This window comes from Ischnura elegans, chromosome X (genome assembly GCF_921293095.1).
Source record: "Ischnura elegans chromosome X, ioIscEleg1.1, whole genome shotgun sequence".
Classification (NCBI taxonomy): Eukaryota; Metazoa; Arthropoda; class Insecta; order Odonata; family Coenagrionidae; genus Ischnura; species Ischnura elegans.
The window spans coordinates 23,982,494-23,999,307 of record NC_060259.1 but is presented as its reverse complement, the minus strand read 5'-3'; the positions used below and the strand labels follow the sequence as shown (position 1 = coordinate 23,999,307).

The 16,814-nt window shown below is 36.5% G+C and overlaps 1 protein-coding gene across 6 annotated transcripts in view; it reads left to right on the top strand.

Moving 5' to 3' along the window:
- The window catches only part of LOC124171628 (solute carrier family 41 member 1-like), a 151,456-nt gene that overhangs the window by 110,680 nt on the left and 23,962 nt on the right, over positions 1 to 16,814 (top strand). For 5 of the 6 annotated variants that reach the window (XM_046550829.1, XM_046550833.1, XM_046550834.1 and 2 more), the window contains exons 2-6: positions 5,290 to 5,578; positions 6,844 to 7,023; positions 8,603 to 8,747; positions 11,123 to 11,269; positions 15,064 to 15,211. In XM_046550829.1, coding sequence (XP_046406785.1) covers positions 5,290 to 5,578; positions 6,844 to 7,023; positions 8,603 to 8,747; positions 11,123 to 11,269; positions 15,064 to 15,211 — 909 coding nt within the window. Of the gene's footprint in view, positions 1 to 3,356; positions 3,514 to 5,289; positions 5,579 to 6,843; positions 7,024 to 8,602; positions 8,748 to 11,122; positions 11,270 to 15,063; positions 15,212 to 16,814 lie in introns of those variants that run through there. The other variant, XM_046550831.1, reaches the window with a different exon arrangement.

Below are 16,814 nucleotides of genomic sequence, written 5' to 3'. Positions count from 1 at the left end.
TAAAAGTTAGTTACAGTAGCGCACCACTCACACTTTTCATTCTTTAAATTATATTGTGGAATGGAATTTGTTTCAAGTTTTCTCTCTAAAAATGATAATCACTTTCGAATTATCTAGGGATAAACGTAAGTAGCGAAGAAGTGACCGAAAAACTGCTACTAAATTGTTTGAAATTATTATCGATCCCCTTATCCATGTAAAGGGGAAAATATTCGCAAAAACCATTAATAACAGCTCCTCAAATTTTATTGCCTCTAAAATTATTTTATTAATCATTACACCGACAGCATAATGGCACTATTAGGGAGCCTCGAATATTGGGTTAGCAGATGAAATTTTTCAGAGGTAGGGAATTTGAACAAAAACAAATTGGACGTGCTGGCTTTAATTTTGATACTGAAAACACCTTGCTTTAATATTCTAAGAAATTTTACGGCATTATCATACCAAACTTATGATTTTTTATTAATTTTTCACTGATTTTTAATTTTATTAAATTTTCACATATGAACGAAAACTCCGTGAGTTAAACGATTACAACGGTTTCTGTTTATGAGAGCAAAGTACCTACTATTTATGCATGTAAATTATTTTGATCGGTAATGTAAGTATATCGATCGTAATGGAAGTGTATCAATATGGAGTTATATTAATTAATTTCATTTTCTCCTATGCACGATATTTATAGATCGTTACGGTACGAAATGTTCTGAGCATTACAGGAATGGGCATGTTAGTCCATAGTTACCTGTAAATATATGTGCCAACCTTTGTTTTCATTTTATATCGATATATTATTTCAATGTAAAGTAAAGAAAAATATATACCCATTCCTTTTTCATACGATTCCTTATTCCGCGAGTTATGGTTCGTGTGTCATAAACAGAAACCGGGAATCAATGTCAACGAAAAACCAGACAGACTCATTCTTTGTTAAAGCGACTGAAACTTTTTGGGATATTTCTCCGCGTCAGTTTTTGGGTGGCCCCAACGTATCTCGACCAATACTGGTTGCTGTCTCAAGGGATTGATTCTATTGCGCCAGGGATTCTTCTTCCCACGTATGTAGGTGCTGTATCTGGCGGAAGGGGGAGATGACATGAAGGCTGGAAGAGGGGACGGTTTTGATTCCGCTATGATTCGTGATTAACGGTTGCCGCGGTCGACAAATTTTGAGGAGATTGTCCCTATTAAAATTATTGTTGTTCTCCTTTGTAGGTCTATTATTTCTCTCACAAGTCTTTGATTAAATCTTCCAACAAACAGACAGACTCAGTTGCTAATATTGTGTCTCTAAAGCTTGACCAAATTTCGTCTTATGAAAATCAACAAAATTCCTTTTAAATTGAACGATTTTATGCAGAAATGGAAAGAGAGAATAACGATGCTGGCGGAAATTTAAGTTTAGAGTGTGCTCCATCTTTTTGTGCTACATTATGCTTTTAAAAGGGGCACAGGGGTAAGGAGGAATTTTTAAAGCAAAAGTGGTGTTTGTGAATAGGGACAGGGGCGGATCCAGGATTTTTTTCTGGGGGGGGCACAAGCAAGGCCGTATCCAGGATTTTGCTCTGGGTGGGGCACAAGGATACCCCGTAATACAAAACGAATGCAATGATAATGGGAGCGTATTAAAAATCTTGCATATTTTTGAGGGTCTGGGGGGGGCACGTGCCCCCGTGCCCCCCCCCCCCCCTGGATCCGCCTATGAATAGGGATGAGCTAATGAGAGAGTCGTTACGTAAGTGTCAAGAAAAGGCTGGTAGTGATCCTGATATGAAGTGCAGCATGTAAGGTATGGAAACGTGGACGCCGAGGAAAGAGGGCGAGAAAATATTAGAGGCGCTCGCATGGGCGTACCCAGCGAGGGGCAGGGGTGGCAGCCACCCCCCTCCCCCGAGAAGCAAAAATCGCAAATCTTTAAGCAAAATTAGTACTGAATAGGGTGGTCTCAATTTTAGAATTTTAAATGGCGATATCTATTTTTCGCGATTAAATGAAAAGTGAAAATTTTCAAGCGCGCGTAAACATGACGGCTAAGTATGAATGCCGGGAAAAGCCCGTGTGACGTCATTCTGGTTCCCGTTGCCGCAAGGTGAGGTGACCTTGGGGCGAGGACATGTGCGCCGCTAGACACAGGTTGCTGATGCAGGCTGCTAGCAGGTAGCAGAGTACCCTGCTAGCAGGTAGCGCTTGGCTTAAATAAGGATTATTAATACCTTATCAAACGAAGGAACCTTTACGACCATAGGCAGTTTTAATAGGTGATTATTAAGAAATGTTTCCCTGAGCTCTGTGCCTAATGCATTGGCAATCTCAGACGATGTAAAACTCCTATCTGTTCGTATAGAAACTAGGTCCCTGTGACGTCACGTGGAGTCGCATCGCATGAGCGCCAATCTGGTCTTTTTCAAATGCGGTTAAAATTGACCATTGCCATTCGTCTAAACTGGGATTTCTAAAACCAAATGGTTCGTATATTATGAATTCACTAATGGAGGGTAACGAATCGCAATCAATGCCTGTCGTTTTCTTTGATGAAGGAAACTACCCTATTGAAACGAAAGCGTTCAACAAATTTGCTTTAAACCCACGAAAAATTATATGTATTAGAATAAGATATGTAAGTAAAATAAAACTATTTTTCAAGGAAATAATCTCATAAACCAACGTCAAAACTTGGTTTGCCCCCTTCCCCCTTGACCATGGCTTGCCCCCCTCCAGTTATGATCGTGGGTACGCCCTTGGGCGCTCGAGACATGGGTTTGGGCGAGAATGGAGCACCGAAATGTACCGACCTCATGTACCTCATGTATATGGATTTTTCACGGTTTCCTTGAATATTTCATTTTCCAGTTTTAAAAAGGCTTTGTTTTTGGGATAAAGAATTTTATTAAATTCCTCTACAATTACGTAATTGGGGCAAAATCAATATATGACTTGGCTTCGTAAAAATAGGCATCAATTGAGAATATTTTGGCCTTAGGAATATTTAATGCATCTAATTCACAACTGAATCATGCTACATTTCCCGCGTTTTATGTTAATCCTGGGTTGCATTTATTTCCGATTTCGTATATTTCACTCCAATTGACAATAAAATATGGCTCAACGTTTTCATGAATCCACTGTAATTTCTTGCGTCAGCATCAGTGCGAAAAAGATTAAATGGGGAATAAAGGGGAAATGCTCATTTTTTACCTGAATAAATAATTCTAGCGAATGAGAAATTGCTACAGAACGTACAGAACAAACAAAACCGATCTGCTGAGTGCGCTTGCGGCGCAAAATGTGATGATTTGGTACAGCTTAATTCTCATACAGCATAGTGGCAAGACGGGGGAAAAGACGTCTGGCATTGAGTGACGTCAGGGAATCCGTTCGTGGTGTATGATGTGAGGCATCGGGTGTTATTGCCAAAAATATTGGCAAATTTGGGTGTTTGGTGGCCGTCCATGCATCATGAAATAAAGCTCCATTTAATGGCAGTGTTTAGCTTTCGATCTCCAAAAAAAGGTGAGTAATAACTTCTCAAGAAACCTGTGCAAGTCACAAAATGTATTCATCTGTCTGCTCCGGCAGAGTGGTGTGCTATGCCAAATGGTTTTGTAGTTAAAATATGAATTAAACTTCATCACTGATGCGTATGCTTTTGAAGAATATTTGATGGTGAATAACAAGAAGTTACATATGAGAGGTTGCTCACCTTCGTTACATTGGGAATGGAGTTGGTCCACACATGCATCTATCGATCCGCTCCGTAACGCAACGTGATTTTTATGGGACGAGGTCATGTTCATCATGCTATGCGTGAGGGTCACTTTTCGGGAAATGTTATGATGTGAGACGTGTTTGATATGTTCACTAGTACAAATGGTGTGAATCATAAGTTATCGACTTGAGAAATAAAATTCCCTAATTTATTACAGTTACAGCGCTTTTGAGTTTCGGTCTTCCAACCAGTATCATCATTGTTACTAAACCCTGAATGTATTTGATGAAGTTTATTTTCGGTTGCGTTTTTCTTTTCCATTGACCAATTGTTATCGTTTACGTTGGCGTATAATAAGTAGATAAAAGCTCAATAATCCACCGAACTCAATGGACTGTAGTATGTTGTTGGGGAACAGTTTTGGGTGAACAACTTTTAAATGTTGGCAATCATACTACATATCATTAACATTTCACTTTTGATCATTTAGAAGTTCAATAGTCTGTTAATGCTTCTAAAAATTCTTAATGGTGCTTCAGATATAATATTCTGGACTTGAACACCGTTCCTTACAGCTGATACATGTTCACTGCATTTTTTAAAATCATTCATTTTACTTTTTCTGGTTGAGTGTGACAAACCTTCGCATTATTTATTTAAAATGTGTTCATTCATTTTGTCTCATGTGATTCGTTTCTTTCCTCTCTTCTAACAAGGTGTTTGATATTGGGCTCTGTTCATTTTACTAGTTCTCAATTGAAGAAGCCGTATGTACTCAGTGGAGTATGCAGTGGCGTTTTAATTCTCCTTTCATTATTGCATTTACTCACAGCAATCAATTCTGAATTGAGGGTTAAACCTGCCATCTCGGATGGGGATGGGAAAAAGTGGACACTTGGTAATTCCATGGTCATAGGTCCTATAGGACAGCCTGAATTGGGTTTTCACTTCCAAGGGAATGATAGTGTTAAAAGATCCCTTAACCAACTGGCAATAGGCAATTTCTTTAGGGATGCCAGGGGTAAGTCAGGCATGTAGAATCATTTGGAGAGACAGAGAGGAGAGAGAATATTACCTGCCTTGTTGATGTAAATTGATTCAAATTAAAAGATCTTTTTGACTCCTAAAGATTTGAAACTCACTACCATTGTATTGAAAATTCGCCTTCAACTTAGGTGCATTCCTTGATGGGTGAGGGTGCTTTTTTATGTGCTATGCACTCCAACTTCATCCTTGAGAGTGTCTTGCACAGTTTCATTGTTTCTCAATAAGAGAGATACTTTTTTAGAATTTTAATCTCAGTTAAACATGGATATTCATGCTAATGTAACAAACATACATGGCAGTCATCTTATCTTGTTCAAGAAGGCCACCTAGCAGCCACTTTTCTCTTCTAATGAATGAAAGTAAAATGATCATCATTAAAAGTTTTCACAACTTTTAGTGGAAGATTATTGTGAATGTTATACCAGATGTGTATATCATCTCAATGCATCATATGTAGATATTTGTGTGGTGGATATATGGTGTCGTCTTGTGTTTAATTAATGAGTCTAATTCTCTTGTTTGCATTCATTCAGGGTCTTCCGGTGGACAGGGTATGTGCGTACATCTCCCTTAAGAAGTAAGTATACAGGCATAACAATGACTCAGCCTGAAGAAACAGTCATAGAAGAAGATGTGGAGCTAACTCTGGTGGAGGACCCTGAAAATGGGGTGCTCCCCGATGTAGTTGCGGAAACCCAGATGTTAGAGTCATCCATTGAGACGGAAGAAACCCATTGGACCATAGCCATTCAGGTCTTCATTCCTTTTCTAATAGCTGGATTTGGAATGGTTGGTGCAGGCCTCGTCCTTGGTCATGTTCAGGTGGGTTGAAGTTGGCTACCATAAACAGTTCTGGATCCATTTTAATGTCTGGGATAATAAATAAGAATATATCTTCTGTGTGGTGCATAAAATGGGTTACCTGCTAGATCTCTCACCCCTACTCGGAAACCCAAGGGAACTTAATCCAGTTAATTTGCTGGGAAAGAACCAGTCCTTTCTGAGGTGGTTATCTTCCTTATGTTCAATGAATGTGGAACTTCTTAAGTCTTTCTTTCACCTGTCAGGTTTACTTTTTGAATTTAATGCTTGGTTGCTGATTAGCATGGGAAATAGATCATTATTAATCTTGAATTTGAATTTCAGCCACATGCATTTTTAGTAGACAAGTTTTGGATTAATGCTAGGCTGGCATATGTCTTCATCATTTTAGTATAGGTGGTTTGTCATATTAATTTGAAATTCATTACCATGCAGTGACATTCTTCTAGGTTATTTTTCCGATCTAAGGGTTTGTGTTTTGATGTGATTGTCCATCATTGACACTGTTTTTTGGTGGTAATATTTCCTGTTGTTTCCTGGAGTGGAAATCAGTCATTGTTGCTCTTTCAAAATTAATTTCATATTCGTGGTTACTCTGGGTCTCACAGTGTTGGATGAATTGAGCTTTTGACTCTTGTTGGTCCTTATATGTTTTATTCACTTATTATGTCCATAGATTCACAAGTTTTGACAATACAAATAATTGTCAGGAAGCATGGCACTTCATGTATGCTTTCACCTAAATCTCATGGGTATGGCCTTTTTTTCTAGGCAAAACATAGTTAGTTTTGGTCATACTTGCAAAGTGTATGGCTTGTCTTCCTTCAAAGTACTAGTATTTCTCTCTTATGATCCTGTGATGCAAATGATGGGCATGTGTGAGCTATGTTGAATCCATACTTCCTTAGCACTGGACTTGTGTTCCTATACATGTATAGCTTATTCATCTATTTCTGGGTTATGGAAGTCACAAGTTCAGTGCATCATTCATTTTAGTTTTCCTTGACATTGTTTATATTTCATTCTCAATGTCCAAGTGTTGCTGTTTTAGGGCTTCTGTGCTGGAATAGCTATGAAATTACCATATTTTTGCCATTTAAATTGTGTGTATTCCTTTCACTTTTACGTGTATGCACTACTGCTGTAGCTGATTGCTAGAGGAAGTACTTATTCCTATCCAATCAATTTTGATAATTTAAAAATTCATTCTGTTCTATTTATTCAAAGGTAAAGCCTTAATTTCATTTTATTCTGTTTTCTTACAGCACTGGCCAGTATTTCTAGATATCACCGAAATGTTAATACTGGTGACTCCATTGTTGGGACTAAAAGGAAATCTTGAAATGACTTTGGCATCTAGACTTTCAACACAAGCCAATCTAGGTAATATGGACGCACCAAAAGAACAATGGAGCATGATTGTTGGAAATTTAACTTTAATTCAGGTAAAGTAGTCTTATATTCATTCACCTTAATCCTTTTTACTTTGCACTTGATCCAGTATGAGGCCTAACCGCTACTTCATAGTAGGATTGGAATCCAGTTTTTGTAATCGAAGCTGTTGGTGAAGAATTTACATGATCATTCATGTTTCAATTCGGAAAATATTTTGGTGTCATTGTTACACCACAGGGACTTAAAAATATGAGATCATTTTCTGCTTATGAAACAGGACGTGATTGGTTTATAGCTACTAAATCTGACTGGCAGATTAGACCACTGTTGCTAAATAGTACTCTATTACTCTTGAATAGATGGAGCTTTCCATGTGTAATAACCATTAGGCTTGCCAACCAACAGTACGATTATGTCTCATACATTGCTGGAAAGCCATATTTGTTGCAAGTAACAAGGGCTGGCCTAAAGCATTTGTAGCATGTGCAGTCACACTCTTGTGTTTTCTGGAGAGAGGATGAAATGAAGGGAAAAATTAAAAATCAAGGGTGGAACAACTGTGAAAGAACTGCAATATTGTTTGCAATTATGTAGATGATAATTTACAACAGCTTGTATGATACTTAGTTCCTTAAGGCTTTGAAATGCTGCCCTGATAATATCTTACCTCGCATCGCTAGAATAAATCCAGTTAAAAATACCTTACTTTTACTTTGTAGGCCCAATCACTGTCTGGTAATTTCAATCTTTTGTTGTTAAGCCTCTGTCTAGTGGATTTTGCAAGACTGTGAATAAGCCCCACGATCCATGTAAAGGTGTTGCCCTGCACCATCATGATTGGCTGCTGCCCATGTGCCAGGTGCCACCTCTTGGCTGGCACCCGTACCGAACACAAACTATTGATGTGATGACCCTTTGTTTTTCATCAGTGATGCTAAAGAGCGGCTTCACTTATGAATAACGAGGGTATCTGGAGGTGATGGCTGTCGTACCTGGGTTTATTGCTCATATACTATTCCTCTTTTACACTTCTATCATCAATTTATAAAGACCTCTACTGATATAACTTTCTTAGAAGAGTGAAGCAAAGTTTGCAAATGCATGAAATTCTAGAACTGTTCAAAGAGCTTAAGTAATATTTCCAAATATTTATATATTCCAACTGAAAAGTATTCTTCATGGATGTTAAAGTAGATAATATCATTATTTATATGCATGCAAGCTTATCTCCTTTTTTCTATCTTGTAAAACAATGAAATTGGTCAAGGAATGTGTTTGGAGTTTGCTCTTAACCTAAGTGAAGCACACCATACCTATTCGCTTCTAGAAAAGGGAGTTAAAACAATTAGTGTTGGACAAAGACATTTAAAAATTATGAAAAGGTATTATATACTGTAACTTCAATGCATACTAATAGTATTATGGGTCAGTACATATAAATATGGGTCAGTAATAAGAGGTGGAAAAACTCCAGCACACAGCATTTTGCTCGGAGGCCGGCCGTACAAGTAAATTAATCTTATGCTTAATCTAATGTTGTGTGAAACTGGTTATGAGTAGTGAATACTGAGATAAATAACCGATTGGATTGCTTCTGTGGATCTAATATTTATTTTTTTCTCTTTTCAGTGCCAAGCTATTGTTGTTGGTTTTCTTAGTTCTCTTGTTGCTGTTGTGATAAGTGTATTTAAAGGTAGAATTCTTGGGTTGGACGATGCTTTCCTTCTCTGTGCAAGCAGTCTTGTAACAGCATCTGTGGCCAGCTTTGTTTTAGGTAAGTTCAACAGATTCAGGCTTCAATTGGTGGACGTTAGACATATTTATTTAAATTTGTTTTAGGTGTTAAGTACCATATTCGTTCAAATTTAAAATCTTGATGGAGAAATGACTTAGTAAATTCTAAACTTTTTTCATCTATCTTTTCTCCTGGCATCTGTCATTTTCAAGGAATATTATTATTAAAAAACTGTAATGTTTTGATGAAAAAGATATGGTGACACCAGTCATTGAAATAAGTGATATAAAATATGCCCACTTTCACTGGTGTTGTCTAAATTCCACAAAATGTTGCATATAAACCCAATCAAAGTGAAGAATTTTTTTCTATGATGCCCTTGAAAATCACCTTTGCTTTATGCTGTAGTTCCTATAACTTTTCCAACAGACTTTAAGTTACTCATCCCTGGTTTAGCTTATGCTTCTACAATTTGTTGATTCAGTGGCTGTTCACTGTATATCAAGGAATATTTTTATCCATATCCTATGTTTTAAAGTTTCTCTTATAAATCCTTATGCAGCGAATATATATGAATTCTTGGCTATATTTGAAAGAAAAACCTTTCATTTAGTTATGGGAAATTCTGTGTATGAATTACAATTATTCGAGTGTACTGAATAAATATTTTATTAGTAGGAGTCACCAGCATCCCTGGCATATCAATGGCACTCCATTTTTAATAGTCTTAGGATGCAATGTCTTAATTTTTCCTTATCATAAAAATTTATATGGTGCATGAAACACTTTCTTTGAGACTTTCGGTCTGTTTTTTAAACGCTCGCAAAAACCGGGTTGTTACAGGTCTTGGCAATTGGGGAATATCATCCATGTTATCATTGAAAATGTTTGTCATGATGCACGAATCAGTGGAACTACTGTGGCAATGTAAAGACTTTCGTCTTTGGTACAGGAAAATACAGATGGATATGAAGTTTTAATGTTTCTTGTATTATTTGAATCAAGTTAGTCCTGAAAAATGTCATTGTTTTTGTGTGCATTTGTAAAGACTTGTGGTTTGGTATTTAAATTTAAACGTAACTGTAAATTTTGACTTTCATTGGACTGAAATTACGTGTTCTTGTTACTGTTGTTGTATCTGTTTCTTGATTTTTAAGAATTTAAGTACAGTGGACTCCCGATTTCCCGAGGATCGGAAAACACTGATAACCCAAACTGTCACATAAGTGCCTTGAAATGTTTATAATTTATGTTAAAAACAATATAATGTTATTTATGCAGTTATTCTGTTATTTTAGAGTGCCTCCTGGACTCAATGAGAGCTTACTTCGCCAGTTAGCGATCTTTTCAGTGGCGATAACATGGTTGTACTCGTATTATTAATCCTCCATGTAAGGCCTGGTTTCGAAAATCACACATCCATGGCTGTGTGATCGCGGATACAGAACAGTGGTTTGCACAAATGCTTCACAACCACTGCTCAACGTCGGAAACTACATTGTCAGGCACCACACCACAGGGTCGCGTCTCGCACAAGTTGCCCGGGTTGCAACTGCTGTCGGACGTGTATCCGTGATCACGGAGCGAGGTCGCGCACTGCGAGGCTTGGAAAACACGAACACGGTGCTCCCGTGAATGCAGCTAGCACGCGATCTCTTCCGTTTTACGAAGGGGATTCTGAATGAAATGATAAGTGCGATGTGTCCTAGCATTGCAGTAATTCTGATGATTTTGCATCTGATTTTATTTTTTCTAATGCTCACGGAAAAAATTGTGCAGGGTGAAAATCATGCACAGATGATCCGCAACACGGATAAACGGCAGCCGGACAATCGGGAGTTTGCTGTATATTTTAAAATGTGATGATATTGCGAAACAGTCGCTGTGAATTCTTTATGTGGTGAGGCTAAAGCAAATTATAGGTGGCTAGTTAGAAATTCCAAAATTTAAATATTTTATAGTGCCATTAGATCTCACCTCATTATTTCTCGTTAAATTCTTTGTTGTATTGTAGTAAAGACTCTTGAGGTGGTTTTGCGTAACACCAATTGCAGTTGATTTCTGGGGGGATTGCGGTAATAGTATGATTGATGGAAATTATGCTTGGCTAACTGGCTTAATTTTTTCACTTGACCTAATGTAATCCAAAGTTGCTCTGTAAAAGCTCTAAGAGGTAATGGGCTAGCTGGTCTGTTTAATCTCAATTAATTACATGAAAAGTGCTGCCTTAGTTAGTGATATGCTTTGACGGTTCACTATTCTAATAAATATGTAGGGTATTCAACTTGCGTTGATAGCTTTATATTCTTGACTTTTGTCTAGTTTCCATTCTGAATAAGAATATGTAATTAAAAAAATTCTCAAGTTCTCATAAGTTGATTCCTTTCTTATACTTACCCATCATTCTTTGGCAGGTTTAATAACTGCTGCTGTGATAGTATTCTCTCGACACTGCAACATAAACCCTGATAATGTTGCAACCCCTATTGCTGCTAGTCTAGGGGATATTACATCATTGGCTCTCCTGTCATGGGTATCTACAATGCTCTATGATGCCATCGGTAAGTCTATTTGCATGTAATTAAAAGTTGAATTTTAGTATTCTTGGTTTAATTTTTAGTTTGAAGTTAACTATTCTTCCAACGAAAGGAATGTCCTTCATAATCATAATTCATCATGCTTAAGCTGTTGAGGCTCTTTTATTGCATCTTTCTCTTTGGAATAAAATTTTTGTATGTGATTCATTTCACCTCAATTCAAAAAATGTCTTGGATTTCATCAATTCCTCTGTATTGTTTTATATTCCCCTGAAAATAAATTCCCTGGTATCTCCTCTCTAGTAATAAACCTTATTTCCTTGGAATCGATTTCTTTATCTTGTTGAACCATTATGCAATGAGTTAACTTAAAGTGAAGGTATACTAGCTGATTTTCAGCCCAAATATTTAGTTTTGCTTGCACATTGATTCCTTAAAAAGCAGTTTTAAAATGATATGGATGACTATTATTGGCAGTGTTGATAGCTTGGGCATTGAAGCAATGAAGGTACAGTCCAGAGAAATTTGTACATTTATGGATTTGTATTTGAAGTCTACAATACATATTTTTAATGGCAGAGCCTCAACACTTCATAGGAGAAAATTGTTAACGTTTAAATGTTTAAAATAATCCATTTATGAATTGCCTCTTAATTTTATTTTTGGAACAATTAGTGATATACAGTGAAGCCTATTTACATCGTAATGGAGGGGACCAAAATTTGGGCAATTTGATGTATGGAGGTTCACCACAGAGAGGTTTTAGTGATAGGCACCATTTTTTCATTTCCTTCAGAAGTGAAAGGTACTACTGTATTTTTAACCATTATATTTATGTGTTTAAACAAACATACATGCATTAGTGAACATATTTATTATATAATAATAACAGAAAGCAAGTGCTATCGCGTGATTTTTACCATGGTTTGAGAGAAAAGAATGTGAGCTCTCTTAATTCAACACACACTTAAAATGATTAGGATAGTTGGATCCTTTTTTCTAATTTACTGTTATGTATTCCTCCCTAATGGAAAAAAATGGCCATAACTAATGGTTTGCCTGAAAATTACTGCATATGATAGGTGTATAAGAAAAAAAAATAAGTGTGAAACATTTATCGCTGAAAATGTTATTCCATGTATGTAATCGCGGCTGCCTGAATGGTCTCTAGTTGCCTCGGTACTATTTGTGGAGGTAGTTTGACCATCTTGGGGGTGTCTCCTTGGCATGATAAGTGGAGTTTTACAAGAGACAGAGGTTCACTACATAGAGGTTTGCCTTTAAATTTACATGTAAATAAGATGGGACCGTAGGGGTGGTATGAAGTATGGAGGTTTACTATGTAAAGAGGTTCACTACATAGAGGTTTTACTTTATGTGTAATTTATAATGTGAAAATTGTTATTGATTATGAGATGGAGTATTTGAAGGCCTGGTTGCACAATGCATTAAAATGTACGAGTTAATGTCTAAATGTATGAACGTGTGAATGAACTTGGAAATGCACTGTGTCGCCACCCAACTTGTGGGAGTACATGAACAGGAAGTAGAACATGTTCTAGTTTGGTTCATGCATTCCCACATGTCCCTTTCCAATCCACCAAAATCATTCATGCGTTAAATTGTGCATGTCAATGTGCTGTGTAACAAGGCCTTCAGAAAAAAAATTATTTAATATTTATAGTTGATAATGGAGGGGAATGGCATTAATCAGGTTTATACATTGATTAAAATATCTCAAGAAATGTCTTTTTTTAAAGTTTTAAGTGAGCCAGAGGCCATGGCTGCATGACAATTGGGTGGGGAAATACATGGATTGAAGTCCCGTAATTTTGCTGCCCTTGGTGGTGGCAGTGTATAGTCCTCATTTGCCAAACAATAGGTCACGTTTTCGAATCCCTCCTGGGTAGGTTATCCCTATCTAGGGCATGGTTGTTTGTGCACATGTATTTGTTAAATATGTTGAATACGTTGTTATAAAATGGCCATTATGAGCTGTATTTGGTGGTTTGGGAAGAAAATAAAATAAATCAAGTATTTTTGGTAAAAATATGAAACAATTGAAATTTGCACAATTGATACCCCATAGTTGCTCAATCTTTTTATGTTAGAGCAAAACTGAACATTTAAACGAAAAATTTGTAATACTTCTTGGTTTTAAACTTAATTCATATTCTAATATGGTAATGCCACTTATTTGTTCATGCAGTTAATTTTTCTCCTAATCTAGCATTTTTAAATTTATAACCCCCACATAGCACAAAATATGTGCTAGATGCCTACAAAATATCTGAAATGTCTTTGGCTAATATCTAAAAAATATCTTGTAATAACTTCTACATATCTTCTACATATTTTATAGATATCTGAATGTCCACTTTTCTGAGGTTTACAAGATATTTTGAGAAGATATTTTCTAGACATTCATATTCAAATTGGACCCAGTGGGAAAATTCAGGATAAATGACTCAAATATTGTTTCAGTATAACGAGAGTTTATTTTTAACTGACAGCGTGCTGGTGGAGCTGGAGGTGATGGTAGGGTGTCTTCTGGGGATTCTTCCTGAATATTGGAGCCTCTGTGGCTTTTGCATCTTTCTTATGGGGCCTCCTCCTCCAATTCCAAATTTCAAGTTTCCAAAGCAGCTTGCAATTTCCTTTTAGCTTTCTCAAAGGAGTCTGCAAGATTATCAATGAATGTTGATTCAGTGTCTTGCAGTATAGGTTTTGAAGAATTTTTAATGCTAGTTTTTGCCAATGTATTTAAACTCCTTCATCAGGGCTATGAATGAATATGAGTAGTACATAACTGTGATGCATAAAAGGTTATGGCAATGTTGCTATGATAATAAAAAATTAACTTGTAAGTTGATTAAAAAGAAGAGACTAGAATTTTGACCTACCTTTTATTCCGCTGAATTGGATTTGTTTATTGATGATAATTAAGCTGAAAGAGTTCATTGTTAACTATCAATTTTGATTGATTAAATAGAGATGAATTTTGCTTAAATTGTCTATGTGTGCTCTTTTATCACCAATCTTGTTGTTTTGTTTTGAAACATGTATCTATACTTAAAATAATCTTTTTGTTAAATTACTTTCGGTATCTAAAATTCTGGTGTTTTTGAAGGCTATGCAGTAGCCTTACGTTCATAGAATAGGCATATTGTAGACATCTAGTAGATATTTAGAGAGCAAGCTATCGTAACTATAAGGCTTTTTCATAAAAATTTGCCAGAAGAGTTGCCTTTGCTTTTTTAGTGCACGTGTGTGCAATGACTTTATCTATCCATCCTCCAAAAAGCATAGCAGTTGCACTTTTTTTCAAGATCCGGGTGTTTCTTTGCTAATTTCACTGGAAACATACAATAAGAGTCTCTGCTCAAAAAAGACGTATTCTAGTCATCTAGTATGCATTTAAAATGTCCAGGACATTGAATTTCCTATACATCTAGAAGATATTTCGTGCCATGTGGGCCTTGGAGACCTCTACGGCATTAATTGTCCCACCTCAAGCTTTAGATCTCGCCTTAATCTCCTATTATTCATGGAACTATTAATAATGTTATTGGAGTAACCCATTCCTTGCATCCAAATCTTATAAAATCTAGCCAAATTCTGTTATTTTGAGTGTACATCATGGAACAAAATGACCTATGTTTTGACAAATATCTGCATAATGAGGCTTAGATCTGTAATCAAAACCTACATTTTCATGTTGTGATGAATACATTTTGGAAAATTAAGTTATGCTCAATATGTTTAAGTTTATCAAAGGGTGTGCACATTGAATATATGCTTTCTTTAATTCTATGTAGGTAAACAAGATTGGGTGGCACCATTGATCATATCTGGATACATACTAGTCATCCCACTCTGGGTGTGGATTGCTAAGAAAAACAAGCATACCAGGGAAGTGTTGTACACTGGTTGGTTGTCAGTTATTTTGGCGATGCTTGTTAGCAGGTTGGTATCATCTCTTCAGATGTGGTGTAAATTTATCCTCAAATCATAGTGTATGTTAACATAATATGATGATATAAGTCTAACTTTGTGTTTTTCATTGCTATTTTAAAATTGAATAGCTAGTTTTGATTCTCTATCTCAACTTTCTTGGTGAGCTTGAAAGGCTATGAATGACCTTTGACCATGTAAACAGTACATATGTTACTTCAGGGACAGATCCAGGATTTTTTTCTGGGGGGACAAGGGTCTGATAGGCAAACGATCTCCTCATACTTGAGATTAAAAACAGCATGCAACAATTACTGTATGAAATATTCTCTTTATTTTAACATGATAGTTATTTAAATGAGATTGAAAGATTGATGCTTTGTACTGCACTAAACAAAACAGGCGTAATGATAACATTATAAATATTTTGTCTATTTTTCTGAGCGTCTGGGGGGCTCGTGCGCTTCAAATCCCCCTAAATCCGCCTATGTGTTGCTTGGTAAAAATATGGTCCCTACTTCAATTTTTTTCCCATGTAAATATATACTAATTAAAGTATCATCGTTTATGTGCATTTTTCAATATACTGAATTCAGATTTGTATGATAACTCGTGCATTTGAGCTTATTAGTATTTACCTAGTTGAAATCAGTGAATTTGGTTGAATGAAGTTCTGTTTTGAGGCACACACTACTCTTTCCACCTTTATGCATTCTGATGAACCTTTGCTCAATAGGAAGTTTGAAATTGAGTCAGGTGTATATCAGCTGACAAATTTCAGAAATCATGAATGGTGGAATGAGATGCCATTTTTGGTACATTTCTTCATGCAGTCACAGGCATTATAGCATCTCACCATGGCTGATTCACCATTTACTTTGATTTAGAGACTTCAATTTTATTTTATCAGAAAAGGTTTTGTTCAAAACTGGATGACAACTCAATTGAATCCATTCTAACCATCTCACTCCACTATGTTACAATGCCACTCAAATGAGGCAGCTCTTTTGTGTTAGAGGATGTCACAATCCACTTTGAATGGAGAAAGATGGGGTGGGAGGTGGAAAAGACAATGCATGATGGAGAGGGGTATTCTTTGGTTGTCTGCTGAATACTCAGACAAGTCTGCATCAAGATATGCATGGTGGTATCAAAGATGGTGAGGTATCTCTAAGTTAGATCAGAATTTTGTTCTTTGTAATCATTGAACAGGGAAGGTTAGCACTAAAAAAGTCAATTTTGAAGCAGAAAGATGAACTCCAATGACTGTAATTTACTGTGTTGGTATGTGGGAACGGAATTCACAACATTGACCAACCACAGCATTCAATAAGAAACCCTTCGCAAGTACACCCTCAACTCGTTAGGAACGTTTTCAATGGTTGATGGGGCTCCGATAAGGTTGCCTTGGTTAAGATACCACAAACACACACCAAGAGAACACTCACTTGTGTGTGAACTGGTTTCAGAACCAAAGATTTTATTCTCAATGCAGTTAATGAGTAGATATTCACATCAACAAATGTTTATCATTCAACATTTTGTTGATGTGTTGTTGAGTTGTTACCCTGAACTGTCTTAAGAAGGAAATCTTTGATTTGGAAACTGATTCACG